This window comes from Castor canadensis, chromosome 4 (genome assembly GCF_047511655.1).
Source record: "Castor canadensis chromosome 4, mCasCan1.hap1v2, whole genome shotgun sequence".
NCBI lineage: Eukaryota > Metazoa > Chordata > Mammalia > Rodentia > Castoridae > Castor > Castor canadensis.
The window spans coordinates 130,783,214-130,810,032 of NC_133389.1; the positions used below are offsets into that span (position 1 = coordinate 130,783,214).

The 26,819-nt window shown below is 37.8% G+C and overlaps 1 protein-coding gene across 13 annotated transcripts in view; it reads left to right on the forward strand.

The window, feature by feature from the left end:
* The window catches only part of Osbpl6 (oxysterol binding protein like 6), a 198,714-nt gene that overhangs the window by 117,179 nt on the left and 54,716 nt on the right, over positions 1 to 26,819 (forward strand). For all 13 annotated transcript variants that reach the window (XM_074071170.1, XM_074071169.1, XM_074071166.1 and 10 more), the window contains one exon: positions 22,550 to 22,642. In XM_074071170.1, coding sequence (XP_073927271.1) covers positions 22,550 to 22,642 — 93 coding nt within the window. The remainder of the gene's footprint in view (positions 1 to 22,549; positions 22,643 to 26,819) is intronic.

Consider the following 26,819-nt stretch of genomic DNA (forward strand, 5'->3'; position numbering starts at 1 on the left):
CTTTATGATAACTTTATTTAGTACTCTTACTAAGTTTGTGATGCACTAACTTTTGTGTTCATAATTATTTTGTTTACATATTTTAGAGATTTTAAAAAATTATTCATGACAGACTACCTTATAAACATCATTTAAGTAGTTTTGAGATCAGGCCCAAGAATCTGCAATTTTAGAGTACTGGGGTTTGAACTCAAGGCCTCGTACTTGCTAGGCAGGCACTCTGCCACTTGATCACCTGGCCCAAGACTGTGCATTTTTTAAAGCAAAGCCCCTATTTGGAGCCAGTGATTTATTTTTATTTGTATTACTATCAACACATATCAGAAAATCAGACACCATGGCTCTAAGAACACAGATACCTGAATACATAATTCCCAGATGATGGCACCTACCATGAGTGAATTGTTACAGCTCCACCAGCTACATCTTGTCAGTCCTTGAGTGGGTCAGTCTTTTTTGTTTAATGAAAAATTGAAGAAGAAAATACCAGCTATTCCTTACAATGATAGGAAGTTTGCTAAAGCTCAAAGATCACAAATTAGGAAGGAATTATAAATAAATCAAAATAGGCTGGTATTTAATCTTCTTGCCAGTTTTTGCAAAGTCTGTATGCAGTATCATCAATTAAACAGTTGATGATTTTAATTACATGGATATGCAAATATTTTCCTATGTATTATCAGGAGCAATACATTTCACTACAAACAGTGGCCCATTCAGTTAAGACCAACTGATGACATGTGAAGGCCATCCTGAGCAGTGATTCAGCAAGACCATGTGCTGATATACCCAGACTGGTGGCATGACCACCTAGTCTGACAGCAGCAGCTGCTATATATGCAACTTTCATTATATGTGAAAAGGCGCCTAGAAAACCACAAAGTAAAAAACCAAAAAGGTACCTCATCAGTGTCTCTCCTGTATGTACAAGGTTTCCATAACAAGTTTTGTTTTTGGACAAACAATCTGATAAAAAATATCTTCCTCTACATGGGAGACTGAGATTGGGAGGATCCTGTTTCCTGGCCAGCTGTGACAAAGAAAGTTCACAAGACTCTGTCTATAGAAAAAGCTGGGCACATGGTGGTTGGTGCATACTTGTCATGCCAACTATGGTGGGAAGCATAAAATAGGAGGATCATGGTTCCAGGTCCAGCACAGAGAGGAAAAAAGCAACACCCTATCTCAAAAATAAGCAGAGCAAGGTGGGCACCATGACTCACACCTAATCCTAGCTACTCGGGAGGCAGAGATCGGGAGAATCATGGTTTGATGCCAACCTGGGAAAATCATTCAGGAGACCCTATCTTGAGAATATCCAACATCAAAAGAGCTGGCAGAGTGGCTCAAGTCGTAGAGCACCTGCCTAGCAGGTGTGAGGCCCTGAGTTCAAACCTAACTGCTGCCAAATAAATAAATGAGCAGAGAGAAAAGGCATGGCTCAACTGGTAGAATGCCTACCTAGCAAGCATACACACACACACACACACACACACACATACACACACACACACACACACACACACACCACACGCGTGAAGTGAAGTTTGTTAAATGAAATTACCAAATTGCTACTTTGAATAAAAAGCCTATTTCTGTCTGGAATTGTGTAAAATACAATGCTATCTCAAATTTGTAACAAGTGCTCTAATTTTTAGAGAAAAAAGTGCAGGTATACCTGATTTGATACCTAACCTCCCATTTAAATCACCTTCAGTCCTTATCAGTGAGGAGCAATATAGCTTGAATTCTTAGCCATCTGTAGAGTTCCAGTGGATCTACAGATTTGCACACTGACCTTGGAACCCAGCTGCATGTCTCTCAGAGAAATACTAAGTTGATCTGGAAAGCTGCAGTGTCTTCACTAAAGCTGGCAGATTATCTCTCTTGGTGCTGAATTCTTGAGTTGCCTCTATCTGTCCTACAGAATTAACTCTTCTGAACACCACCAGCAACAGCTAATATTTCATGAGCTCTCACTATGGAAGGCTGACACCATCAGTGCTTTCTTCAGAGAACTAATCTATGGCAAGAGTGGTGAAATATCATGCCCACAGCTAATGAGCAGAGAAGACAGGGTTTGCTGACTTCTGTTTCTGGAGCTCCCATTCTGCACAATCCACTATTTGATCTATGGTAAAGTTTGTCAAGCTGAATGTCCAAGAGAAGGGCCTTCTGCATTCTGATAAGGGAACTTTATAAGGCAGCACTTGTCAGTCACTTCTGAGTTATATATTAACCTTCTCATTTTTTCATCTGAGGATGATTTCCACATCCTCACTGGTGTGGGAAACTGTAACCAAATGGTACATAGACCAAAATGCTCATAGTTATCATGGAGTACTGGTATCATAGGTGAATTTTATGTTATCTATGCTTTTATGCATTGTTTGTACCTTTACTACACATACTGCTTTTGTTGTGAGAAGTTTTGATCATTTGTTTATTGAAAACTGCTATTAGCTTTTTTCATTAAAAGCAATGAGCAGCCCCACAGCTTTCTTGCTGTCCCCTGCCATTTGGAGATCTCAGTCACTGTTGCGTGGTGTTTACAGTGTGTGATCAGCCTGTGAAATGTACTGAAATTGAGACCACTGGAAAGAAATTTGCCACCTGGCACTCAGACACTCATTACCCACAAATGATTCAGAACTCAGTGTAAGTGTCTGTTGCTGTGGTCCCTGGGTGTGCTTGCCAGAGCCCTTTGACCCTCTAGGCTTGCCTTTATCCATTTTCCCATTACAGGTTCTCTCTTACCCTGAGATAGGTGGTTTTAGATAGCATTTTACAGCCACAAATTCATCTGTCAGATGCAAGATTAACACTGCCTGTTATACTCTTGAGCATAACGCCAAATGGATGGAGCCACAGTATAATCCATTAATGAACCCCAGAGGATCTCTCACTCTATTGAAAAGGCCTGGGAATCTGTCATTAATGAAGTATCCCCAGGAGTCTGTTCTTCACTGGGGCTTGGAAATCATTTCTCTTACAAAATTCATTTTTAGGTGTTTCATTAGGACTATAAAAAGAGAATCCCAAAGGACCCTAAGTCTGTAAAACTGCTTTATTTGGTTTTCAACTGGTACAAATAGAAAATTTTACCTCCCTCTGCCCAGTATCCACTGTAATTCCCCTAGGCTATAGGTTAAATACTCTCAGAATGGTAAAGGAAACCCCCAGACATAGTGTATAGTTTATATTTCAAGTGCCAGACTTTTCTACCTTGAATCCTAAGAAGTGATTTTGTAATATTTATAATAGTGAGATTTATATTTACATTTGTATTTGTAATGGTGAAACTTTGAAGAGATGGAAGCTTCATGCATTACTGCTAAGATGTTAATTGATTTTGCTTTTTCAGAGAGGAGGTAATATGTATCCAAAGTCTAGGTCACATTAGAGGACTAGTGACTCAGCTTCTAAAAGAATGTGTTCTAGCCATGCATGGGTGGCTTCCTGCCCACAATCCTAGCAGAGATCAGGAAGATCACTGTTCAAAGCCAGCCCCGGGCAAATAGTTTACAAGACCATGGCTTGAAAAATACCCAACATACACACACCAAAAAAGAACAACAACAAAAAAACAAACCCAAAACAGGGCTGGTAGAATGGCTGTAGTAGTAGAGCACCTGCCTAGAAAGCGGGAGGCCCAGAGTTCACATCTCAGTACCACAAAAAATGTGTTCTAAGGAGATAACTGTGTAAAAATGTTCATTGAAGTATTTTTATAGAAGTTAAAAATTAGAAACAATATGGTGTTCAACAATAAGGAAGTATTTAAATAAGCTGTCATAACTATGCAGTGAAATATTACACAGCTGTTCAAAATGTTTTTGAAGAATATTTAATACTGTGGGAAAATTATGTATTGCTAAAAAAAGACTATTAAATTGAAAAATAGTATACTTCTAATTTTCTTAAGAATTGAGTGTGAGCCAGGTTCTGGGCTTATGCTTTTTTTTTTTTTTTTTTTAAATTAATTAATTAATTAATTAATTTTCATTTTTCTTTTATTATTCATATGTGCATACAAGGATTGGTTCATTTCTCCCCCCTGCCCCCACCCCCTCCCTTACCACCCACTCCACCCCCTCCCGCTCCCCCCCCCCAATACCCAGCAGAAACTATTTTGCCCTTATCTCTAATTTTGTTGTAGAGAGAGTATAAGCAATAATAGGAAGGAACAAGGGGTTTTGCTGGTTGAGATAAGGATAGCTATACAGGGCATTGACTCACATTAATTTCCTGTGCGTGGGTGTTACCTTCTAGGTTAATTCTTTTTGATCTAACCTTTTCTCTAGTTCCTGGTCCCCTTTTCCTATTGGCCTCAGTTGCTTTAAGGTATCTGCTTTAGTTTCTCTGCATTAAGGGCAACAAATGCTAGCTAGTTTTTTAGGTGTCTTACCTATCCTCACCCCTCCCTTGTGTGCTCTCGCTTTTATCATGTGCTCATAGTCCAATCCCCTTGTTGTGTTTGCCCTTGATCTAATGTCCACATATGAGGGAGAACATACGATTTTTGGTCTTTTGAGCCAGGCTAACCTCACTCAGAATGATGTTCTCCAATTCCATCCATTTACCAGTGAATGATAACATTTTGTTCTTCTTCATGGCTGCATAAAATTCCATTGTGTATAGATACCACATTTTCTTAATCCATTCGTCAGTGCTGGGGCATCTTGGCTGTTTCCATAACTTGGCTATTGTGAATAGTGCTGCAATAAACATGGATGTGCAGGTGCCTCTGGAGTAACAGTCTTTTGGGTATATCCCCAAGAGTGGTATTGCTGGATCAAATGGTAGATCGATGTCCAGCTTTTTAAGTAGCCTCCAAATTTTTTTCCAGAGTGGTTGTACTAGTCTACATTCCCACCAACAGTGTAAGAGGGTTCCTTTTTCCCCGCATCCTCGCCAACACCTGTTGTTGGTGGTGTTGCTGATGATAGCTATTCTAACAGGGGTGAGGTGGAATCTTAGTGTGGTTTTAATTTGCATTTCCTTTATTGCTAGAGATGGTGAGCATTTTTTCATGTGTTTTTTGGCCATTTGAATTTCTTCTTTTGAGAAAGTTCTGTTTAGTTCACGTGCCCATTTCTTTATTGGTTCATTAGTTTTGGGAGAATTTAGTTTTTTAAGTTCCCTGTATATTCTGGTTATCAGTCCTTTGTCTGGTGTATAGTTGGCAAATATTTTCTCCCACTCTGTGGGTGTTCTCTTCAGTTTAGAGACCATTTCTTTTGATGAACAGAAGCTTTTTAGTTTTATGAGGTCCCATTTATCTATGCTATCTCTTAGTTGCTGTGCTGCTGGGGTTTCATTGAGAAAGTTCTTACCTATACCTACTAACTCCAGAGTATTTCCTACTCTTTCTTGTATCAACTTAAGAGTTTGGGGTCTGATATTAAGATCCTTGATCCATTTTGAGTTAATCTTGGTATAGGGTGATATACATGGATCTAGTTTCAGTTTTTTGCAGACTGCTAACCAGTTTTCCCAGCAGTTTTTGTTGAAGAGGCTGCTATTTCTCCATCGTATATTTTTAGCTCCTTTGTCAAAGATAAGTTGCTCATAGTTGTGTGGCTTCATATCTGGATCCTCTATTCTGTTCCACTGGTCTTCATGTCTGTTTTTGTGCCAGTACCATGCTGTTTTTATTGTTATTGCTTTGTAATATAGTTTGAAGTCAGGTATTGTGACACCTCCTGCATTGTTCTTTTGACTGAGTATTGCCTTGGCTATTCGTGGCCTCTTGTGTTTCCATATAAATTTCACAGTAGATTTTTCAATCTCTTTAATGAATGTCATTGGAATTTTGATGGGAATTGCATTAAACATGTAGATTACTTTGGGGAGTATCAACATTTTTACTATGTTGATTCTACCAATCCATGAGCATGGGAGATCTCTCCACTTTCTATAGTCTTCCTCAATCTCTTTCTTCAGAAGTGTATAGTTTTCCTTGTAGAGGTCTTTCACATCTTTTGTTAGGTTTACACCTAGGTATTTGATTTTTTTTGAGGCTATTGTAAATGGAATTGTTTTCATACATTCTTTTTCCGTTTGCTCATTGTTAGTGTATAGAAATGCTAATGATTTTTCTATGTTGATTTTATATCCTGCTACCTTGCTATAGCTATTGATGATGTCTAGAAGCTTCTGAGTAGAGTTTTTTGGGTCTTTAAGGTATAGGATCATGTCGTCTGCAAATAGGGATATTTTGACAGTTTCTTTACCTATTTGTATTCCTTTTATTCCTTCTTCTTGCCTAATTGCTCTGGCTAGGAATTCCAGTACTATGTTGAATAGGAGTGGAGATAGTGGGCATCCTTGTCTGGTTCCTGATTTTAGAGGGAATGGTTTTAATTTTTCTCCGTTAAGTATAATGCTGGCTGTAGGTTTGTCATATATAGCTTTTATAATGTTGAGGAACTTTCCTTCTATTCCTAGTTTTCTTAGAGCTTTTATCATGAAATGATGTTGGATCTTATCAAAGGCGTTTTCTGCATCTATTGAGATGATCAAGTGGTTTTTGTCTTTGCTTCTGTTAATGTGGTTTATTACGTTTATTGATTTTCGTATGTTGAACCACCCTGCATCCCTGGGATGAGCCTACCTGGTCGTGGTGAATAATCTTTTTGATGTGTTGCTGAATTCGGTTTGCCATTATTTTTCTGAGGATTTTTGCATCGATGTTCATTAAGGAGATTGGCCTATAGTTCTCCTTTTTGGAGGTGTCTTTGCCTGGTTTTGGAATAAGTGTAATACTGGCTTCATAAAATGTGTTTGGCAGTTTTCCTTCCCTTTCTATTTCGTGGAACAGTTTAAGGAGGGTTGGTATCAGTTCTTCTTTAAAGGTCTGATAGAATTCAGCAGAGAATCCATCAGGTCCTGGACTTTTCTTTTTGGGGAGACTCTTGATTGCTGCTTCAATTTCATTTTGTGTTATAGGTCTATTCAGGTGATTAATTTCCTCTTGGTTCAGTTTTGGATGATCATATGTATCTAGAAATCTGTCCATTTCTTTTAGATTTTCAAATTTATTTGAATATAGGTTCTCAAAGTAGTCTCTGATGATTTCCTGGACTTCCATGGTGCTTGTTGTTATCTCCCCTTTTGCATTCCTAATTCTACTAATTTGGGTTTTTTTTCTCCTCGTTTTAGTCAGGTTTGCCAGGGGTCTATCGATCTTGTTTATTTTTTCAAAGAACCAACTTTTTGTTTCATTAATTCTTTGTATGGTTTTTTTGGTTTCTATTTCGTTGATTTCAGCTCTTATTTTTATTATTTCTCTCCTTCTATTTGTTTTGGAATTTGCTTGTTCTTGTTTTTCTAGGAGTTTGAGATGTATCATTAGGTCATTGATTTGGGATCTTTCAATCTTTTTAATATATGCACTCATGGCTATAAACTTTCCTCTCAAGACTGCCTTAGCTGTGTCCCATAGGTTCCGGTAGGTTGTGTTTTCATTTTCATTGACTTCCAGGAACTTTTTAATTTCCTCTTTTATTGCATCGAGGATCCATTCTTCATTAAGTAATGAGTTATTTAGTTTCCAGCTGTTTGCATGTTTTTTGTCTTTACTTTTGTTGTTGAGTTCTACTTTTACTGCATTGTGTTCAGATAGTATGCACGGTATTATTTCTATTTTCTTATATTTGCTGAGGCTTGCTTTGTGCCCTAGGATATGATCTATTTTGGAGAAGGTTCCATGGGCTGCTGAGAAGAATGTATATTGTGTAGAGGTTGGATGAAATGTACTGTAGGCATCTACTAGGTCCACTTGATCTATTGCATATTTTAGATCTTGGATTTCTTTATTGAGTTATTGTTTGGATGACCTATCTATTGATGATAATGGAGTGTTAAAGTCTCCCACAACCACTGTGTTGGCGTTTATATATGCTTTTAGGTCTTTCAGGGTTTGTTTGATGAAATTGGGTGCGTTGACATTGGGTGCGTACAGATTGATGATTATTATTTCCTTTTGGTCTATTTCCCCTTTTATTAGTATGGAATGTCCTTCTTTATCTCGTTTGATCAATGTAGGTTTGAAGTCTACTTTGTCAGAGATAAGTATTGCTACTCCTGCTTGTTTTTGGGGGCCATTGGCTTGGTAAATCTTCTTCCAGCCTTTCATCCTAAGCATATTCTTATTTCTGTCGGTGAGATGAGTCTCATGTAAGCAACAAATTGTTGGATCTTCTTTTTTAATCCATTTTGTCAAACGGTGTCTTTTGATGGGTGAATTAAGTCCATTAACATTAAGTGTTAGTACTGATAGGTATGTGGTGATTCCTGCCATTTAGTTATCTTAGTTGTTTGAAGGTTTGATTGTGTATACCTAACTTGATGTTACTCTCTACTGTCTTGCTTTTTCTTATCCTGTGGTTTGGTGCTGCCTGCCTTTTCATGGTTAAGTTGGGTGTCACTTTCTGTGTGCAGGATCCCTTGCAGAATCTTTTGTAATGGTGGCTTTGTGGTCACATATTGTTTTAGTTTCTGCTTATCATGGAAGACTTTTATTGCTCCATCTGTTTTGAATGATAGCTTTGCTGGGTAGAGTATCCTGGGGTTGAAGTTATTTTCATTCAGTGCCCGGAAGATCTCACCCCACGCTCTTCTTGCTTTTAATGTGTCTGTTGAGAAGTCTGCTGTGATTTTTGATGGGTTTACCTTTGTATGTTACTTGTTTTTTCTCTCTTACAGCCTTCAATATTCTTTCCTTAGTTTCTGAACTTGTTGTTTTAAATATGATATGTCGTGGAGTACTTCTATTTTGATCTGGTCTGTTTGGTGTCCTGGAGGCCTCTTGCATTTGTATGGGTATATCTTTCTCTAGATTTGGGAAATTTTCCGTTATTATTTTGTTGAATATATTACGCATTCCCTTCGCTTGCACCTCTTCTCCTTCTTCGATGCCCATGATTCTCAAGTTTGGTCTTTTGATGGAGTCAGTGAGTTCTTGCATTTTCTTTTCACAGGTCTTGAGTTGTTTAATTAATAGTTCTTCAGTTTTTCCTTTAATTACCATTTCATCTTCAAGTTCTGAGATTCTGTCTTCTGTTTGTTATATTCTGCTGGATTGGCCTTCCGTTTTGTTTTGCAGTTCTGTTTCGTTCTTTTTTCTGAGGTTGTCCATATCCTGGCTGTTTTCTTCTTTATTGTTGTCTATTTTTGTCCTGAGTTCATTTATCCATTTATTCATTGTGTTCTCTCTTTCACTTTGGTGTTTATACAGTGCTTCTATGGTTTCCTTTATTTCTTCTTTTGCTTTTTCAAATTCTCTATTTTTATTGTCTTGGAATTTCTTGAGTGTCTCCTGTACATTTTGGTTGACCCTATCCAGTATCATCTCTATAAAATTCTCATTGAGTACTTGTAGTATGTCTTCTTTTAAATTATTCTTGTGGGCTTCATTGGGTCCTTTGGCATAGTTTATCTTCATTTTGTTGGAGTCTGGCTCTGAGTTTCTGTTCTCTTCATTCCCCTCTGGTTCCTGTACTAATTTTTTGCTGTGGGGAAACTGGTTTCCCTGTTTTTTCTGTCTTCCCGTCATTGTCCTTGGTGTTGTTACTGTCCCTGTACTGTGTGTAATTAAGTATTTTCTAGCTTGTAATAATAACAATGGTAATATTTAGAATGGAAGAGTGAGCTGAGATGGAAAGCAAGAAGTTAAAGAAAAGGGGAAAACAAATATACAGACAAGAGGGAGAAAGCAGAACAAGGTATCAGACAAGAGAGTTTCAAAGGTATAAACAGGGAGTGTTAGTGTACTAATCGACAGTAAGCTGAACAGACATTAGAGAGACAGAGAGAGGATTGAAAATCAAAGATAAAAAAATAAAATAAGTATATGAAAGTAATATCTATTTATAAAAATGAATTAAAATAAAATGGAAAATAGAAAATTAAAAACAAAACAAAACAAAACAAAAAAAAACCAAAAAGCTTCCAAGTTTATATGCAGTGCAGTTTCAGTCTTAATAATTTGGTTGTCCGTCTCAATCTCCAGTCCTGGAGTTGGTGCCTCAGATGTTGTTCTGTAGTTGTCTCATCAAAGGGGATGCATAAAGTAGAACAAAACTACACTCACACACACACAGAGAAGGAAAAAAAAAAAAAAAAGCCCCACCAAGTGTCCCCAGTTCAAATGCAATACAGTTTCAGTAAGTTTTTCAGCTTGCAGGTGTAATTCGGTTGTTCTCTCATCAAAGGTAGGGAGAAAAAGAAAAAAAAGCGTCTGGAGGCAGTTCTGAGAGTGGTATCTGCAACTGTGGCTTGCCTGCCTGCTGCTCTCAGCCTGTAGCTGGCGGCGTTATTTATGCAGATCTCTGGGGTGAGCTTAGCACTCACCTGGTCCCACAGGCTTTGTTTGCTCAGAGTTCTTCTGTGCGGGGGCCTCTGCTACAGGCTTTCCCCTTTCCCTGCACTGGGAAAGGTGACACTGCCCCGCATTGTCAGGCCTGCGTGTTTATTTACAGTTCACGTGGGAAGTGGGTCTTCCCTCCTCTCACAAGCGTCCCTGCTCCTGGTTGCTGGCGCGCCCCGCTCCCACCAGAGCCTCTTCGGCCGCCCGGCTCGTTTATTTACAGTCCCGGGAAGGATTCCCTGCCCCCAATCTTCAGCGCTCAGGGCGCCCCACCCTCTTTCCAGCGTGTCTTAACTGTTCTTACTGCTTAGTACTCAGTTTCTCTTTTTTTCCCTGGTGGAGGTCAGTCTGTCCAGGGGGCTATGCTGCTCTGGCCCAGGCTTGTCTGTGGGGCTACCGCGGTACCGCGAAGCTCACCTGGTCCGCGTCTTCCCAAGCCATATGGGTGCCGGCCACTGGCGGCCCCGGGGCCCTCCTCGGTTCTCCGTTTAACGTGAAGTGCAGATTCTCTGCGCCAGCTGGAGATGAGGAGTCAAAGTTATGCCTTTTCTTGGTGATTATGCCTGCAAAGTGTGTCTCCAGCGTCTCTCCAAGATTTCACTATAGGAGGGTCGCTTTCTGCTTCCTACCTCTAGCCACCATCTTGGAATTTCCTCTGGGCTTACGCTTATAATCCTAGCTACCTGGGTGGCTGAGATTGGAAGGGTCGCAGTTTGAGGCCACCTCAGGCAAAAAGTTTGCAAGACCCCATGTAAAGCAATAGCTGGGCATGGTGGTACTTGCTTGTCATTCCAGCTAAAACAGGAGCATAAAACAGGACTGTGGCAGTCCTCCTGTTCCCGAAGTGCTGAGGCATAAGCTGGGTCACCTCCGCCCTCTTTATTACCTGGATTTAATCTCCTGGTCATTTAATCATGCCAGCGCAGGAACCGAGACACTGTTCATAGTACAGCAAATACTTACTCATTCTTTCTTTCCGCAAATGATCACAAGTGTGTATAGACGTATCATGGATACACATGCTCTTGAGTTTACAAGGGTGGTCAAAATAGTCCCATTCTGGCTCAGATATATGTAATAAATGTTGAGAGGTACTTTATTGTTGTTATTGTAATTGTTTGCTTATATTGTTAGCAAAATCATGAGAGTGTTATGCTGAAACTCTTTTTGTGTTCGGGGTAATTGTGAAAGCCTTGTAGAAAATTACAAATTAACTTCAGTGTTCTTGTCAAGTCGTAAGGGACTTCTCTGTTTTGAATGAAATCTTCTTGTTCTAGAGCTTTTGCTTGTGAAGTAGCCTAGTACTTGTCCATGTTATTTGCCATTTGTTTGTAATTGCTGTAATGAGCACTTTTACTCCAATTGCTATGGTTACCAGTGATTTTGTTCCGCTGCTGAGTGTTAGGACAGGGGAGCAGCTGAGTTCACCAGTAAGTTCTGTTTCTATTTCTACCTAAAGGCAGCCATAAGGATTAAAACACTATTTATGCCTATGCCTCTTGTCACTTCATAGTAGAGATCACAGAACTATTTCTCAGCTAGCAGATGGCGTTTCTTACAATGAAGGGTTCCCAGAAACAGAGCAGATGAGTGTTGTTGATAGCCGTTAATTCATAGTGTCCCTCCCATGTCACTGCAGGAAGAGCAAAGACTGTGGTGACATTTTTTCCCCGTTAGGTTTTCCCAGGTGCACCATGTGGGCTTTTTCTGGCCACTGTTTCTTAAGTGTTCTACTTTCAGTTAGCAGAGATTTTTATGGAAGCTTACTATGAATGCCCTGCTATTATCTTTCAGTGAAGGCCAGATAATTATAACAGTAGAGTAGTAGGATTGCTTCTTCCTCAGTCATGGCCTTTTGGCTTTGGTGACTTTAATATTTTATGCTATCACAAATTAAAAAATCCTTAAAGGAAATTATTAAAATGGCAGCAGGCCAGCCTGTGCCTGTCTTACACAGCAGGCATTTGGGTGGACACAGAGTCTGCGTTGCCACCATTGCTATTGGTTTCCACTGCAAATGTCTAGGGCATCTACTTCCACTCCCAGCAACAGGTTTCGCAGTACACTCTGTTGTTCAGTCCTGAGGTGGCACTGGTTGTGACTACTGGGTTGACTGGTGACATGATGGTCATGTGAGGATGAATTCGTCACTTCGAAAGGGCTCCTGCAGAGAATTTGCAGACACTTCTGTTGCAATTTGAATATGTAAGGCTTCTAAACATTTATTTCTGTCATTTGTAGTGATTACAGCTGGATGGTAGCTACTGTCCATTGAATGCCTATCATGTACTAGCCTCTGAGTGCCAACTCTGTGGACTGGTAGTGTTTTGTAAGGTAGAGATCATCCTGTTTTACAGATAGAGGACATTGAGGCAGATAGAAGTTAGTGATTTGCCTAGGTCACATGGTAATTAAAATGAGGGTGGTAGACAGTCTGTGTGACCGCAAACCTCACATTCTTTTCTCTACATCATGCACTGCATCCCCAAAGTGAAAGCCAGCTGATTCACTCTTCATTCTCGAAAATTAGACCATGAACGTTAACTTGAGGTAGTTCAGTTAGCCCTGAAGTTGCATGCTATTTAAGAAGTCTGTAATCTTTTCTTTTTCATTTTACTCATTTCTACCCCTCTGTATTTACAGGATACTGTGGTGGAGGAAGCCATGTGGTATGCTCTGTTAGTGTTGAGGGCTGGTGCTATTTGAAATTGCTGTAGCTTTTGTCATTGAACATTAGCTTTCACTTCAGTTGAGGCATTACTTCAACTTAAAACTTGACTGCAGAACGAAATCTTGATTTACATCCCAGCCAGCACTTACTGACTCTGCTCCTCTTAGCCTTTCTGTGCCTTATTGTTCAATCAGCCGTAAAATAAGTTTAACAGTAATTACTGAAGGCTTCTTGTGGAGATATAACAAAATAAGTCATGTAGAGCATAGAGATGGGGTTACTGAAAGTACTCAATACACTGCCAGCAGAAGCAGCACTACCCTACGACAGTTCTTAGTGTTACTGAAATTAGCTGTAATTAGAAGAGAGACAAGCCTAATAGCCAGAAACATAAAGAAAATGCTTTATAAGTCTCTAAGTTATTTTGTATGCTTTTCTTTTGAAGACATTTTGTATAATTTGTGAATACAAAAGCAGCTTAGATCATAAGATAGACGGACAATTTCAGTGAAGTTAACATTTGGGCAGCAATGGTCTAGTTGTCTTTACTACGGTCTTAAACTTGTCTGAAAAGTGAGTCTATACTGAAGTTTATAGCACACTATTTCCAGCAATTGCTTTATATCTTTCAAATGAAATGAAGGTAAATGACATGAAGCCCTGCTCAGCAGATCATCTGGAGTCATGCTCCTCTGCATGAGTTACACTGAACCATTTGGCTTTTAGTAAGGGTTTCATTATCTGTCTGTATACCACGTCTTGTCTTTGTACAGAGGAAACTAGATTACAGTCATGTTAGATTTCCTCTTGCTGTCCAAGAGGTATTAAGACAGTGAACGCTACTTTGCTAACACAGAGAACGCTACTTTGCTAACACAGAGAACATACTTTTGCCTAGCAGAATCGCTGCCGGCAAATGTGTTCTAGCCTCCTGAATTGAGCTCAGTATACATCAGTTCCCTCTCAGCAGGGGGACCACAGGATGCGTGATTCTCCATCTCTGTGTTCTAAGTGCCTTACAAAAACTGACCTGGAAATTAGGTTGTAATTTTAGAATTTGAGAGAAAACTCAATTTTAAAAAATTAATAAGTTTATATAACCCTTTATTTAGCTTACTTATGTAACATATAACACCTTCAGAATAGTGGCATGTGTTTCCAAGTCACCATGAAAGAATGTGAAAATAGCCATCTTGTGAAGAAAAGCACAAAGACATTATAGCACAAATTATGATCTTAAATGAAATAATATGAAAATAACTAATTTTGTAACTGTCAGTATTGCAAAATCAAATTTGATGTGTTTCCCATTGACCAGTCATAGCTTTACATCTAACAATTTGCAAGTTAAATGTTTTAAAAAGTTCTGTCCTATTAGAGCTGTGAGTTTTATAATTCAAATATAAAGCTGGAAGGTAGTTTTCAGGCTAATGTGTTAAATGATGGTCTGTTCTCTATAACTGAAAAGTTCAAAATGTTTTCCCTTTTGAGGTGCTGATGATCAAACCCAGGGCCTCACACATGGTGTGAGTTGTGTGGGATAGAGGGCGATGCTTGGGGTAGACATGGAGTCCCGAAAAGAAGATCAGCTGGTCCTAACTCCAAGGAGCACCCAATCTAACTAGAGTCTGAGACTGGGTATGGTAACTTAAAACTCATTTTTACAGCGGTTGATATTAAAAGGATAGTCTTCAGGTACTTAGAGCTTTCATTTAAAATAATGAATGGATAGATATGTGATTATATAACTTCAGAGATACGCTCTATTTTTGTCGGACTGGAGTTTAAACTCAGAGCTTTGAGCTTGCAAAGCAGGCACTCTACCACTTGAACTGCATCTCCAGTCCATGCTGGTCTGATTATTTTTGGAGATGAGGTTTTGTGAACTACTTGCCTGGGCTGGCCTTGAACCATTATCCTCCCAATCTCCAGCCTTTTATAGGCATGAGCTAACAGGGCCCAGCTCAGAGATATGTTTTTAAGTTTAAAAACACTGTGAGTTTGAAACCAATTAAGAGTTGGATTGAGTTCTTAAATTATAGGATAATGGTGATTAGGTTCTAATAATATGCAAATACAAGAATGATAAATTTGTAGAAGAGTTATTGACTTCTTTGTTATCCTACTGGAGATTAAATGAAATAGCTTATTTTAATTAGTTAACAATTATAATAATTGGTATCAGTTGGTAGTTTTATAAATTGTGCTTTTTCAGTGAGATATATAAATATGTACATAATACACACATCTGCAGTAATAAAAATACTCATTTACTTAATATGTTTCAATAAATATTTTTATGATTATGTCTTGGCAAAGCAACAAAATGTAGTTTAAATTTTTCATTCAGTTTTAATATGTACTTATTATACCATATTCAAAATGAATGAACCTCTTCCTTTTCTTTCATAGTATAAATTATTTTGTAAAGTTAGGTGGAGAAGAAAACTAATATTGTGTTGCCTGGGCCAGGTACTGAGGGAGGTTTTTTTACAGATGTCTGTCTTGTTTCATGTGGTTGTTAATCCTTGTGATACACCAAATTCTGGCAACATTTTAAGAATCCCCTGGTACCTATAGATACAAAACTTGTTTTAAATACACCAAATTGATCTCTATGTCTATGTCTTGATTTAGAAATGAGGGGGGTTAATTTATTTTTCCTGGCCAAATTGCTTAAGTTAATCCTTCATTTAATATCTACATAGTTGCTAAAGTTAAGTTTGTTTTCATATTTACTTTTCTGACCATGTGTTTTTGGGGAAAGGGAGGTGAGATGGTGATATAGGTGTGTTTTATTGCCCATTCACATGAAAGTATGGGGCAGAGGAGAGTCCTTAAAGTCAAACCAAAGGTACCTGACTGAAAAAAACTAAAGGAAGCAAAAGCAGTAGCCAGGGCATATGCATGGTTTACAAAAATGGGTTCAGCATTATTTGATATTTTGTATGATAAGACCTCTCCTGAGGACACAAACATCACACACAGGAGCCGTTCTCTTTTGCCTTGGAATCTGTGTCTGGCACCATGTAGGTGTCTAGTAATGATTTTCTGATTAATTGAATGTATGACACATTTCACTGGTAATTTCTGGTCTTCTGATTTATTCTATTTACTTGGATTGCATTTTTTGTCAGTGTTCTATTAGCTAGTGAAGGAACTTGCTACTGAATTATTTGACTTCTAAATCTTAATATTTAAAAATGATATTTGGGGAACTTTTTCTTGTAGGGAATTATCTCAAATTATAAAGTATTTATTGATTGGAGAACCATTTTATATCTTGCAATACAGTGACACCTGTGTATCTTCACTGCTCGTGTTTCTTTTTCTAGAAAAAAATCACCTCATTTTTACAAAAATGCTTTCCCTTTTTTTTTTTTATCTTCGTAGAATTTGCATTAGGGAATCTTGCTGAGAGAGCTAGATGGCCAATGCACGAGACAAAGTTTTTGTCCTTCTTATATAGGCTTTTGCTGTGTGTCAAGAGAGTCTCGGCTGATCAGTGATCAGATCTCTTACTTAGCTGACAGTGTATTAACAAGATTTAAGGAAATTTAGAAATGTATTGTTTTTTGGTTTTTAAAATGTTTTCCCTTGCCAAACACATTTTATGAAGCCTGTATTACACTTATCCCAAAACCAGGCAAAGACACCTCCAAAAAGGAGAACTATAGGCCAATCTCCTTAATGAACATCGATGCAAAAATCCTCAACAAAATAATGGCAAACCGAATTCAGCAACACATCAAAAAGATTATTCACCACGACCAGGTAGGCTTCATCCCAGGGATGCAGGGGTGGTTCAACATACGAAAATAAATAAATGTAATAAACCACATTAACAGAAGCAAAGACAAAAACCACTTGATCATCTCAATAGATGCAGAAAAAGCCTTTGATAAGATCCAACATCATTTCATGATAAAAGCTCTAAGAAAACTAGGAATAGAAGGAAAGTACCTCAACATTATAAAAGCTATATATGACAAACCTACAGCCAGCATTATACTTAACGGAGAAAAATTAAAACCATTCCCTCTAAAATCAGGAACCAGACAAGGATGCCCACTATCTCCACTCCTATTCAACATAGTACTGGAATTCCTAGCCAGAGCAATTAGGCAAGAAGAAGGAATAAAAGGAATACAAATAGGTAAAGAAACTGTCAAAATATCCCTATTTGCAGACGACATGATCCTATACCTTAAAGACCCAAAAAACTCTACTCAGAAGCTTCTAGACATCATCAATAGCTATAGCAAGGTAGCAGGATATAAAATCAACATAGAAAAATCATTAGCATTTCTATACACTAATAATGAACAAACTGGAAAAGAATATATGAAAACAATTCCATTTACAACAGCCTCAAAAAAAATCAAATACCTAGGTGTAAACCTAACAAAAGATGTGAAAGACCTCTACAAGGAAAACTATACACTTCTGAAGAAAGAGATTGAGGAAGACTATAGAAAGTGGAGAGATCTCCCATGCTCATGGATTGGTAGAATCAACATAGTAAAAATGTCGATAATCCCAAAAGTAATCTACATGTTTAATGCAATTCCCATCAAAATTCCAATGACATTCATTAAAGAGATTGAAAAATCTACTGTTAAATTTATATGGAAACACAAGAGGCCACGAATAGCCAAGGCAATACTCAGTCAAAAGAACAATGCAGGAGGTGTCACAATACCTGACTTCAAACTATATTACAAAGCAATAACAATAAAAACAGCATGGTACTGGCACAAAAACAGACATGAAGACCAGTGGAACAGAATAGACGATCCTGATATGAAGCCACACAACTATAAGCAACTTATCTTTGACAAAGGAGCTAAAAATATACGATGGAGAAATAGCAGCCTCTTCAACAAAAACTGCTGGGAAAACTGGTTAGCAGTCTGCAAAAAACTGAAACTAGATCCATGTATATCACCCTATACCAAGATTAACTCAAAATGGATCAAGGATCTTAATATCAGACCCCAAACTCTTAAGTTGATACAAGAAAGAGTAGGAAATACTCTGGAGTTAGTAGGTATAGGTAAGAACTTTCTCAATGAAACCCCAGCAGCACAGCAACTAAGAGATAGCATAGATAAATGGGACCTCATAAAACTAAAAAGCTTCTGTTCATCAAAAGAAATGGTCTCTAAACTGAAGAGAACACCCACAGAGTGGGAGAAAATATTTGCCAACTATACATCAGACAAAGGACTGATAACCAGAATATACAGGGAACTTAAAAACTAAATTCTCCCAAAACTAATGAACCAATAAAGAAATGGGCACGTGAAGTAAACAGAACTTTCTCAAAAGAAGAAATTCAAATGGCCAGAAAACACATGAAAAAATGCTCACCATCTCTAGCAATAAAGGAAATGCAAATTAAAACCACGCTAAGATTCCACCTCACCCCTGTTAGAATAGCCATCATCAGCAACACCACCACCAACAGGTGTTGGCAAGGATGCGGGGAAAAAGGAACCCTCTTACACTGTTGGTGGGAATGTAGACTAGTACAACCACTCTGGAAAAAAATTTGGAGGCTACTTAAAAAGCTGGACATCGATCTACCATTTGATCCAGCAATACCACTCTTGGGGATATACCCAAAAGACTGTTACTCCAGAGGCACCTGCGCATCCATGTTTATTGCGGCACTATTCACAATAGCCAAGTTATGGAAACAGCCAAGATGCCCCAGCACTGACGAATGGATTAAGAAAATGTGGTATCTATACACAATGGAATTTTATGCAGCCATGAAGAAGAACGAAATGTTATCATTCGCTGGTAAATGGATGGAATTGGAGAACATCATTCTGAGTGAGGTTAGCCTGGCTCAAAAGACCAAAAATCGTATGTTCTCCCTCATATGTGGACATTAGATCAAGGGCAAACACAACAAGGGGATTGGACTATGAGCACATGATAAAAGCGAGAGCACACAAGGGAGGGGTGAGGATAGGTAAGACACCTAAAAAACTAGCTAGCATTTGTTGCCCTTAACGCAGAGAAACTAAAGCAGATACCTTAAAGCAACTGAGGCCAATAGGAAAAGGGGAACAGGTACTAGAGAAAAGGTTAGATCAAAAAGAATTAACCTAGAAGGTAACACCCATGCACAGGAAATCAATGTGAGTCAATGCCCTGTATAGCTATCCTTATCTCAACCAGCAAAACCCCTTGTTCCTTCCTATTATTGCTTATACGCTCTCTACAACAAAATTAGAAATAAGGGCAAAATAGTTTCTGCTGGGTATTGGGGGGGGGAGAGGGAGGGGGTGGAGTGGGTGGTAAGGGAGGGGGTGGGGGCAGGGGGGAGAAATGAACCAATCCTTGTATGCACATATGAATAATAAAAGAAAAATGGAAAAAAAATAAAGAAAAAAAATAAAATTAAATGTTTTCCCTTAAAAGAACCATTATGAGAAAGAGAGTAACTTACATACATATCAGAATACTCTATTTTAATAATAAACACAAAGTTTTAATAGTTGCTCCTGTAAAATACCAATTTTCAAATTTTCTGGTCTCAGGAACCCTTTGTACTCATAAATGTTACTGAAGACTAAAGATCTGTCTGTATATTAGAAATTTAAATGAATAAAATTTTAAATGTTTATTTTTTCAAATTAGCAATAGAACTATGACGTGCTTACCTAAGTTACGTATTTTATTTTAAAATACTGTATTTCCAAAACAAATTTCAGTGAGAATTATATTGTTTTACATTTCTGTAAATATCTCTGGTGTTTGGCTTAATAGAAGACAGCTGGATTCTCACATCTGCTTCTGTGCTGAATATTGCATTATATATTAGGTATTCTCCAGAAAACACCACAGTATGCTAATGAGAAAATAAGCATTAAAAGGCAAATAACATATTGATACTATTATGGAAATTTGTTTCACCTCACAGACCCTGAAAGGGTCTTGTGATTGCCAGTGCTCATGAACTCCCTTTGAAAACCACCACTTGGAAGCTAGCAGGTAGGAGGGTAAAGATCAGTAGGCGAGGAACTTTGACTTTTCATTTTTACATTTCTATATTGCATTTGAATTGTTCCAGTAAGTATATATTACTTTTGCTATTTTAAAAAATCAAAAAGAAAGAGTGTAAGAAAAAAAGATCATTACCCAAAAGAAGATAATAAAATCTTTATTTCAGTAATTGAGTCTCACTATAATTTGTAATTATATGATCTCCCAGTAAATCTAAATTTCCAATTTATCTGATGTAAGGATCCTATGCCAAATATCAACATGAGCAAGCATGTCCCATGATGTCTAACAAAGACCTGAATACACTACCAGTTTATCACTTTGCTTCTGACTCTCCCATGAAAGACATTGGCACAATGAACACTAGGCCACATTTATAATTTTTCTGTGATAAGTCAAGTAAATCTGGAAATGGAGAGAGGAGAGTATCAATGCTTATGTAGTCTTTGGACACTGGGTTTGTCAGATTAGGAATTCCTGCTAATCCCTGGTCTCAGCATCTAATTGTCCTGAATTGGAGAAATAGGACCAATTCCTGTATCTTTCACATTGATTATTTCTTTCTAATATATGACTTTAAAAAGTGTACTCAGGTAGGATTTTTTAAATCTGTGACCAGCCTCTCCTTGTTTTCCAGGTAATAGAAATAACCAATAGTTTGAAATTTTACAAAGAAATTAGAATAATTTGACTCAGGTCAAAGTGTACTTTTCTTCATGAAAAACAAACATTAATCTAATAAGTTTTCTAGTGGGATACCAAAAATAGAGTCCTCAAGTTAAAAAAAAATCCTATTGATTAAAACAGTGAAGACTGAAAAAAATCCCTCCTTAAAAGAAAAAAACAGTGAGATGTTATTACCAAAGTGGAAATGTTACATTCTATTTTCAGTCTATGTCTATATATTAGCTCCCTGGAGTTACTTCTCTGGTGCTGTTCACTTTATCCCTTCTCCTGAGAAAATGCTTAATGTTTTTCAAATACAGTTATTATCTATTCATTGCAAAGAACAGTTTTAATCAGAAAACTATTAAGAAAAATTATAGATCACTTGTAATCCTGCCACCGCCACCTTTGTCAAGCTATCTACTATTCTCTAGTAAGTTTTTATTATATGCATAGCATCGTCTTATTCTACATACGCACATAACTGTGAAGATGGATCCACATTGCCATGTAAGTATTTTCTTTTAAGTCTATACTATTCTCCTATGTGTTAGCTATTTTTACTCTAATAAATAATACTTCAGTAACTATATCTGTTCGTACTCTTTGCATATTTATCTGATTATTTCCTTAGGGTGAAGTCTTAGTTATAGAATTGCTAGGTCAGTGAGGCATATGCTTCTTTTTTTTTTTTTCATCTTGCAGATGATTCTTTTTTTTATTGTTTTATTATTCATATGTGCATACAATGCTTGGGTCATTTCTCCCCCCTGCCCCTACCCCCTCCCTTACCACCCACTCCACCCCCTCCCTCTCCCCCCCCACCCCCTCAATACCCAGCAGAAACTATTTTGCCCTTATCTCTAATTTTGTTGAAGAGAGAATATAAGCAGTAACAGGAAGGAACAAGGGTTTTTGCTAGTTGAGATAAAGACAGCTATACAGGGAGTTGACTCACATTACTTTCCTGTGCATGTGTGTTACCTTCTAGGTTAATTCTTTTTGATCTAACCTTTTCTCTAGTTCCTGGTCCCCTTCTCCTATTGGCCTCAGTTGCTTTTAAGGTATCTGCTTTAGTTTCTCTGCGTTGAGGGTAACAAATGCTAACTAATTTTTTAGGTGTCTTACCTATCCTCACACCTCCCTTGTGTGCTAAAGCTTTTATCATGTGCTCAAAGTCCAATCCCCTTGTTGTGTTTGCCCTTGATCTAATGTCCGCATATGAGGGAGAACATATAATTTTTGGTCTTTTGGGCCAGGCTAACCTCACTCAGAATGATGCTGTCCAATTCCATCCATTTACCAGCAAATGATAACATTTCTTTCTTCTTCATGGCTGCATAAAATTCCATTGTATATAGATACCACATTTTCTTGATCCATTTGTCAGTAGTGGGGCATCTTGGCTGTTTCCATAACTTTGTTGCCATTTTCTATTGGAGAAATGTGCAAATATTTCTATGTTAGGCTAATGAGTCCAAGGAGTAGATGTGCCATTATCATAAAATTGTAAAAGTGTCAGATACACTTAATTGTTTTTCTGTGTCCCAAGGTTTTTCCAGAGAAACTAACTCTGACTCCTTCTCTAGGATTTGAACTAGCATTGCAGCAGAAACTCAGCAATAAATCCAAAAGAAGAGAAAGCAGAATCCTGTACTGACACATTTCCTGGCTGCTACTGTTGACTTTGGCCTCTAAGGCACTTGCCATTCTTAACATAGCTTATTGTTTGTGCCATGATCTGTGTGAGCTCACCCCCATGCCCACTGATATGTGGAATGGATGATCTAACTCTGAGCTATATTTCTATTCATTTGCAGAGTATTCATATACTGGAGAGGACTGCTTCCTCTAGCACGGAGCCCTCTGTAAGTCGGCAATTGTTAGAACCAGAGCCGGTTCCCCTTTCCAAGGTCAGTGACAAAATGTGGTTGCTTTCTCAGATGGCACAACGCCTGCTCTGAGAACAAATGATTTGTGAATAACTTTTACTCTTGACTGTCTTAAGGTAGCTATGATGCTGACTGTAGGGCATCTCTTCTACTTCTTTCTGCTTCCAGTACAAAGAATTTTTCTGTTTTGTATAAGGAGAAAGTAGTTGAAAGGTTATTTTTCTTGGATTTGCAGATTACACACAAAGACATAAAATTCTCTGTATTTTCAGGGAAGAAGAAAAGAGAAACCATTATTCATTGTAAGAGAGATAAATATTTTTCTGCCGAGCTTGTGGAAAAAATATCATTGGGTCTAGTGATAATAATATCAATAATACCATTATTGCATACCAAGCACTATGCTAAGTGCTTAAATATGTTATCCCATTTAATATATTTCTTTTAAACAGTTCCATACAATGTAAATATGTATTACATTTTAGAAGTGTGGAAATTGAAAATAACTTGCCCAAAGTCAATTAAAAAATGGGAAGTATCAGAGCAGGAATTCAAACTTAGATTTTCCCAACTCTACAACAGATGCTTCCCCTCTGTGCATGACCAACCAGATCAAAGAGAACCTAAACCAAGGGCTGTCACATGTTCCAGGCTCTGTTCTCCTTCTCACATCTGGCCTTCCTTACCTGTGAGCTCCGGGGAGAACACTACAGATTATTAACACCTTTTCTGTTTCATAGAAACTAGATTTCCTTCCCCTTCAACCTGTTCTTCCTCAGACTGGGCAAACATCTAAAGTCATTTATGTCTAAAATGTAAAAGTCATCCTACTCATCTCCATCGAAGTTCAATGGTCTGGCTCCCTTACTGAGAAACTCTGAAAATAGAATGCATGCAGATTTTGAGTTCACGTCTAAAAATAGTACTTTATTTCCAAAGATGGTTAGCTTCTAAATATGTATAGCTGATCCTTCCATTTTACTGTTCCTGTATTAAACATAATCTTTTAAGAAAAGAACATGTTACTACCCTAGTACTATGGAAAATGTACACTTGTACCTCTTTATAGTTTGAAGACATTACAAGCTACAAAGCTTATTAGATAGTAGACTCCTAAAGCCACAGAAAGGGAGAGCTACTAAACAGTAAAAATAATTTAGAGAGGAATAAAAATTGACTGGCTTCCATTTGAACAACAAGTAGAGAATGTTAAATATAACAGGTGTATCTCTTTGAAATATCCATTCTCTCTTGTAGTTAGTGCAAAGAAAGAGAATAAATAAACATGGAGTGGTGGAAAAGGTAGCTAACATTTACTGAGCACTTATTTTGTGCCAGACCCTGAATTAGAACATGCATTCTCTCAGTCAGTCCTCAGTTTGTTCAAGTGGATACTCATATTCTTATTTTACTTATAATTACAGCATGATTTCCCAGGCATAAAAGTCTCAACTTAGTCAAACATTAATTCCTCATACTAGCCCTGCTCACAGCAGTTCGGGGTGTGGGTCCACTGTCCTGACAGAATGACACCAAGGTATCCCCTACCCGTTACTTTTCCATGTTGTTGCCCATTTGGATCTTGCTATAGGACAAATGAACCTTGTGTTTTTGTATTGGTAGGTTCAGAACAAATCTTGGGGCTTCATGAAATCAGAGGGCGTGCCAATCCAGGTATCATAGCACCTTGCTGTCTCTCAGCCCTTTAAAAGAAGTCAGGCTTCCTGAGCACTTGTTTGGTAGTAGAACTTTGAGGCACACATTGTCCTGACTCAAGATTTGTTCAGGTTTTTTTTTTTGGTTTGATCCTTCAATTCTTACAGCATTTTTATATGCATCCCATCCTACCACCCCCCAACCCCTACACACACAATCATACACACATATACAGTAGACCTGGAGAAAGGAAATGTGTGCTTTTTCAAATAAACAGACTCAGTCTGTTGTTAGATTGCTTTTTGCTTTTATTAATTGTTACTAGATTAAAAGTATTTTTAGAAAACTTCTATAGTGCCAAAAATGTTTGTATATCTGACTTAATTCAAGTACTAATTATCATATCAGGACTTTTGTCTCTGTTTCTTGATTCAAGTAGATCTAGGAGAATTGGAAACTTTTAAGCAGAAAAGGAGAATTGAAATTTCAAAAAAAATCTTCAACTTTTAGAAAGTTACTTTCATTTTCTTATGGTAGACATAGTCTACTAGGAGGAGGACATTTCAGTGTAATATAAAATAGAACACAGAAGATTCTATCTGGTACTAAGATGGGTTGTTTCATTTCTTGCATACTTTATTTATTGGCATTTATAATTGAAATAGGTGGAACATTGTTTGCTCTGGTTTTCTCTTTTGCCTCTTTGTCAGTTTGACAGCTTATTTAATTTTAAGAACTATATTAACATTCTTTTCTATTTCTTTTGCTAGGCTTAGGAATATTGCTTCAGACAAACTGGAATTGCTTGTTCAGAGCTGTAGCATTTATGCTTAAGAAATATATTTAACCTTTTGTCTCTTCCTTTATCCCTTCCCCCCTCCCAGCTAAACTTCCAAAGAAGAAAAACACCCTAATACCCATAGCCCCACAAAGATATTTTATTACATTCTGAGTTTAATTAAAAGAAATATTAATATTATTATTAATATTAAATGTTTCCATGTTCACAAGTTATGGAGTATTCTTCATTGCTATACACACACACACACACACAGTATTAGATAGTCACAAATAAAAAATGCTGTTCTAAAGATACTATCCATGGATGCAGTCACTAAAAGTAGAAATACCTTCAGATACAGCTGACATCTTTCTAACAGAAAGGTCAGGTGAATACATTTATACTTATTGGGGGACTTGTTCTTTTAGTTTCTTGAATTGAGTAGTTATCTATTTTCCTGATAAGAACAGAAAGCCAAAGATTCTGGACTTTTGTAAGAACTTCTTTTTTTTATTATTTTTATATTATTCATAAGTAGTGCTTACTTGTTGAATTGCACCCCAGTATTAAGAAAGTGGATGCCAAAATATTATACTTGGTACTTTGAATAACGTGATGATGCCATCTGTACTTGTATTTTCCAAAAAACATGATAGTCTGTACACCTTGAAATTGCCTCCTCAGAAACTTTTTTCCAGTTTTTAAAAGTTCAACTGTATTTAAGTAACACTTTTGACCAGATCAATAAGAGTTTCAGATAGAACTCTTTTCAAGCAGAAACTACTTCTTGCATCATTACCAATCCTTAACAGCTCATAACATCGCTAAATGAACACCAGTAGGTGAGTTTTTATAAGGTATATTGATCATTCTTCAGCAATGACTAAGAAGATGAAGAAATGACAGTAATCTCATGTTGTTTTTCCTGGGTGGTGATTAGGTAGTTGTGGAGTTGGGCTTAGGTAGGACAAAGGCCTGGTGCCTCTGGGACTTTTGAGAAATCAGAAGCATCTTCTAGCCTTACTGAGTTTATATCTCCTAGAAACATAACTTTGTGTGAAAGTATCACCCTATTTACTCATATTTAAATTTAACATAGATTAGACTTGGCCATAGGGCAAGCAGCTTCTGGAATGCCAGAGAAACCAGAGGAGAGAAGAAAGGGTGGTAAACACTCAGCCCCTTCCCCTTCCTATCCCATGGCTACATCAGTAGCTAATTATGGTACCTTTCCCCTCATAGTCCATCAGCAGCTTTTAGGCAGTTGCCACTGGCTTACTTGGGCCAACAAATCCATCTCTTCTGAAGTGAACTCCATTAGCTGATCCTATTGAGCCTTTCATTCTGAGGTCTAAGAATGGTTTCTGATAGAAAAAAAAAAAATCTTTAAGGAAGGCAATTTCACAATCAGTTTGGGATGGGGCATGGTGCAAAGGAGCTGCCCTGATCTGTGGATGGTGCAGCCAACCTTCCAAAGCTAAGGCAGCAGAGCAGATTATATTGTATTGAGAGATTCTGTTGCCCTGAGCTGTGGGCAGGATTGAGCAGTTGGTCCAGGGATGTGAGAAGCCTGTTGCAGCTTTGGGAGCTGCTGCTTCTGTTTGGGAGCTTTTTGCTTAGGCAAAAAGTTCATAAGACCCCATCTCAAGTGGACACATTTGCACACACCTGTCGTCTCAAGTATGCCAGGAAACATAAATAGGAAGATCATAGTTTAGGCAGCCCAGGCATAAAGGGAAACCCTATCTCCAAAATAACCAC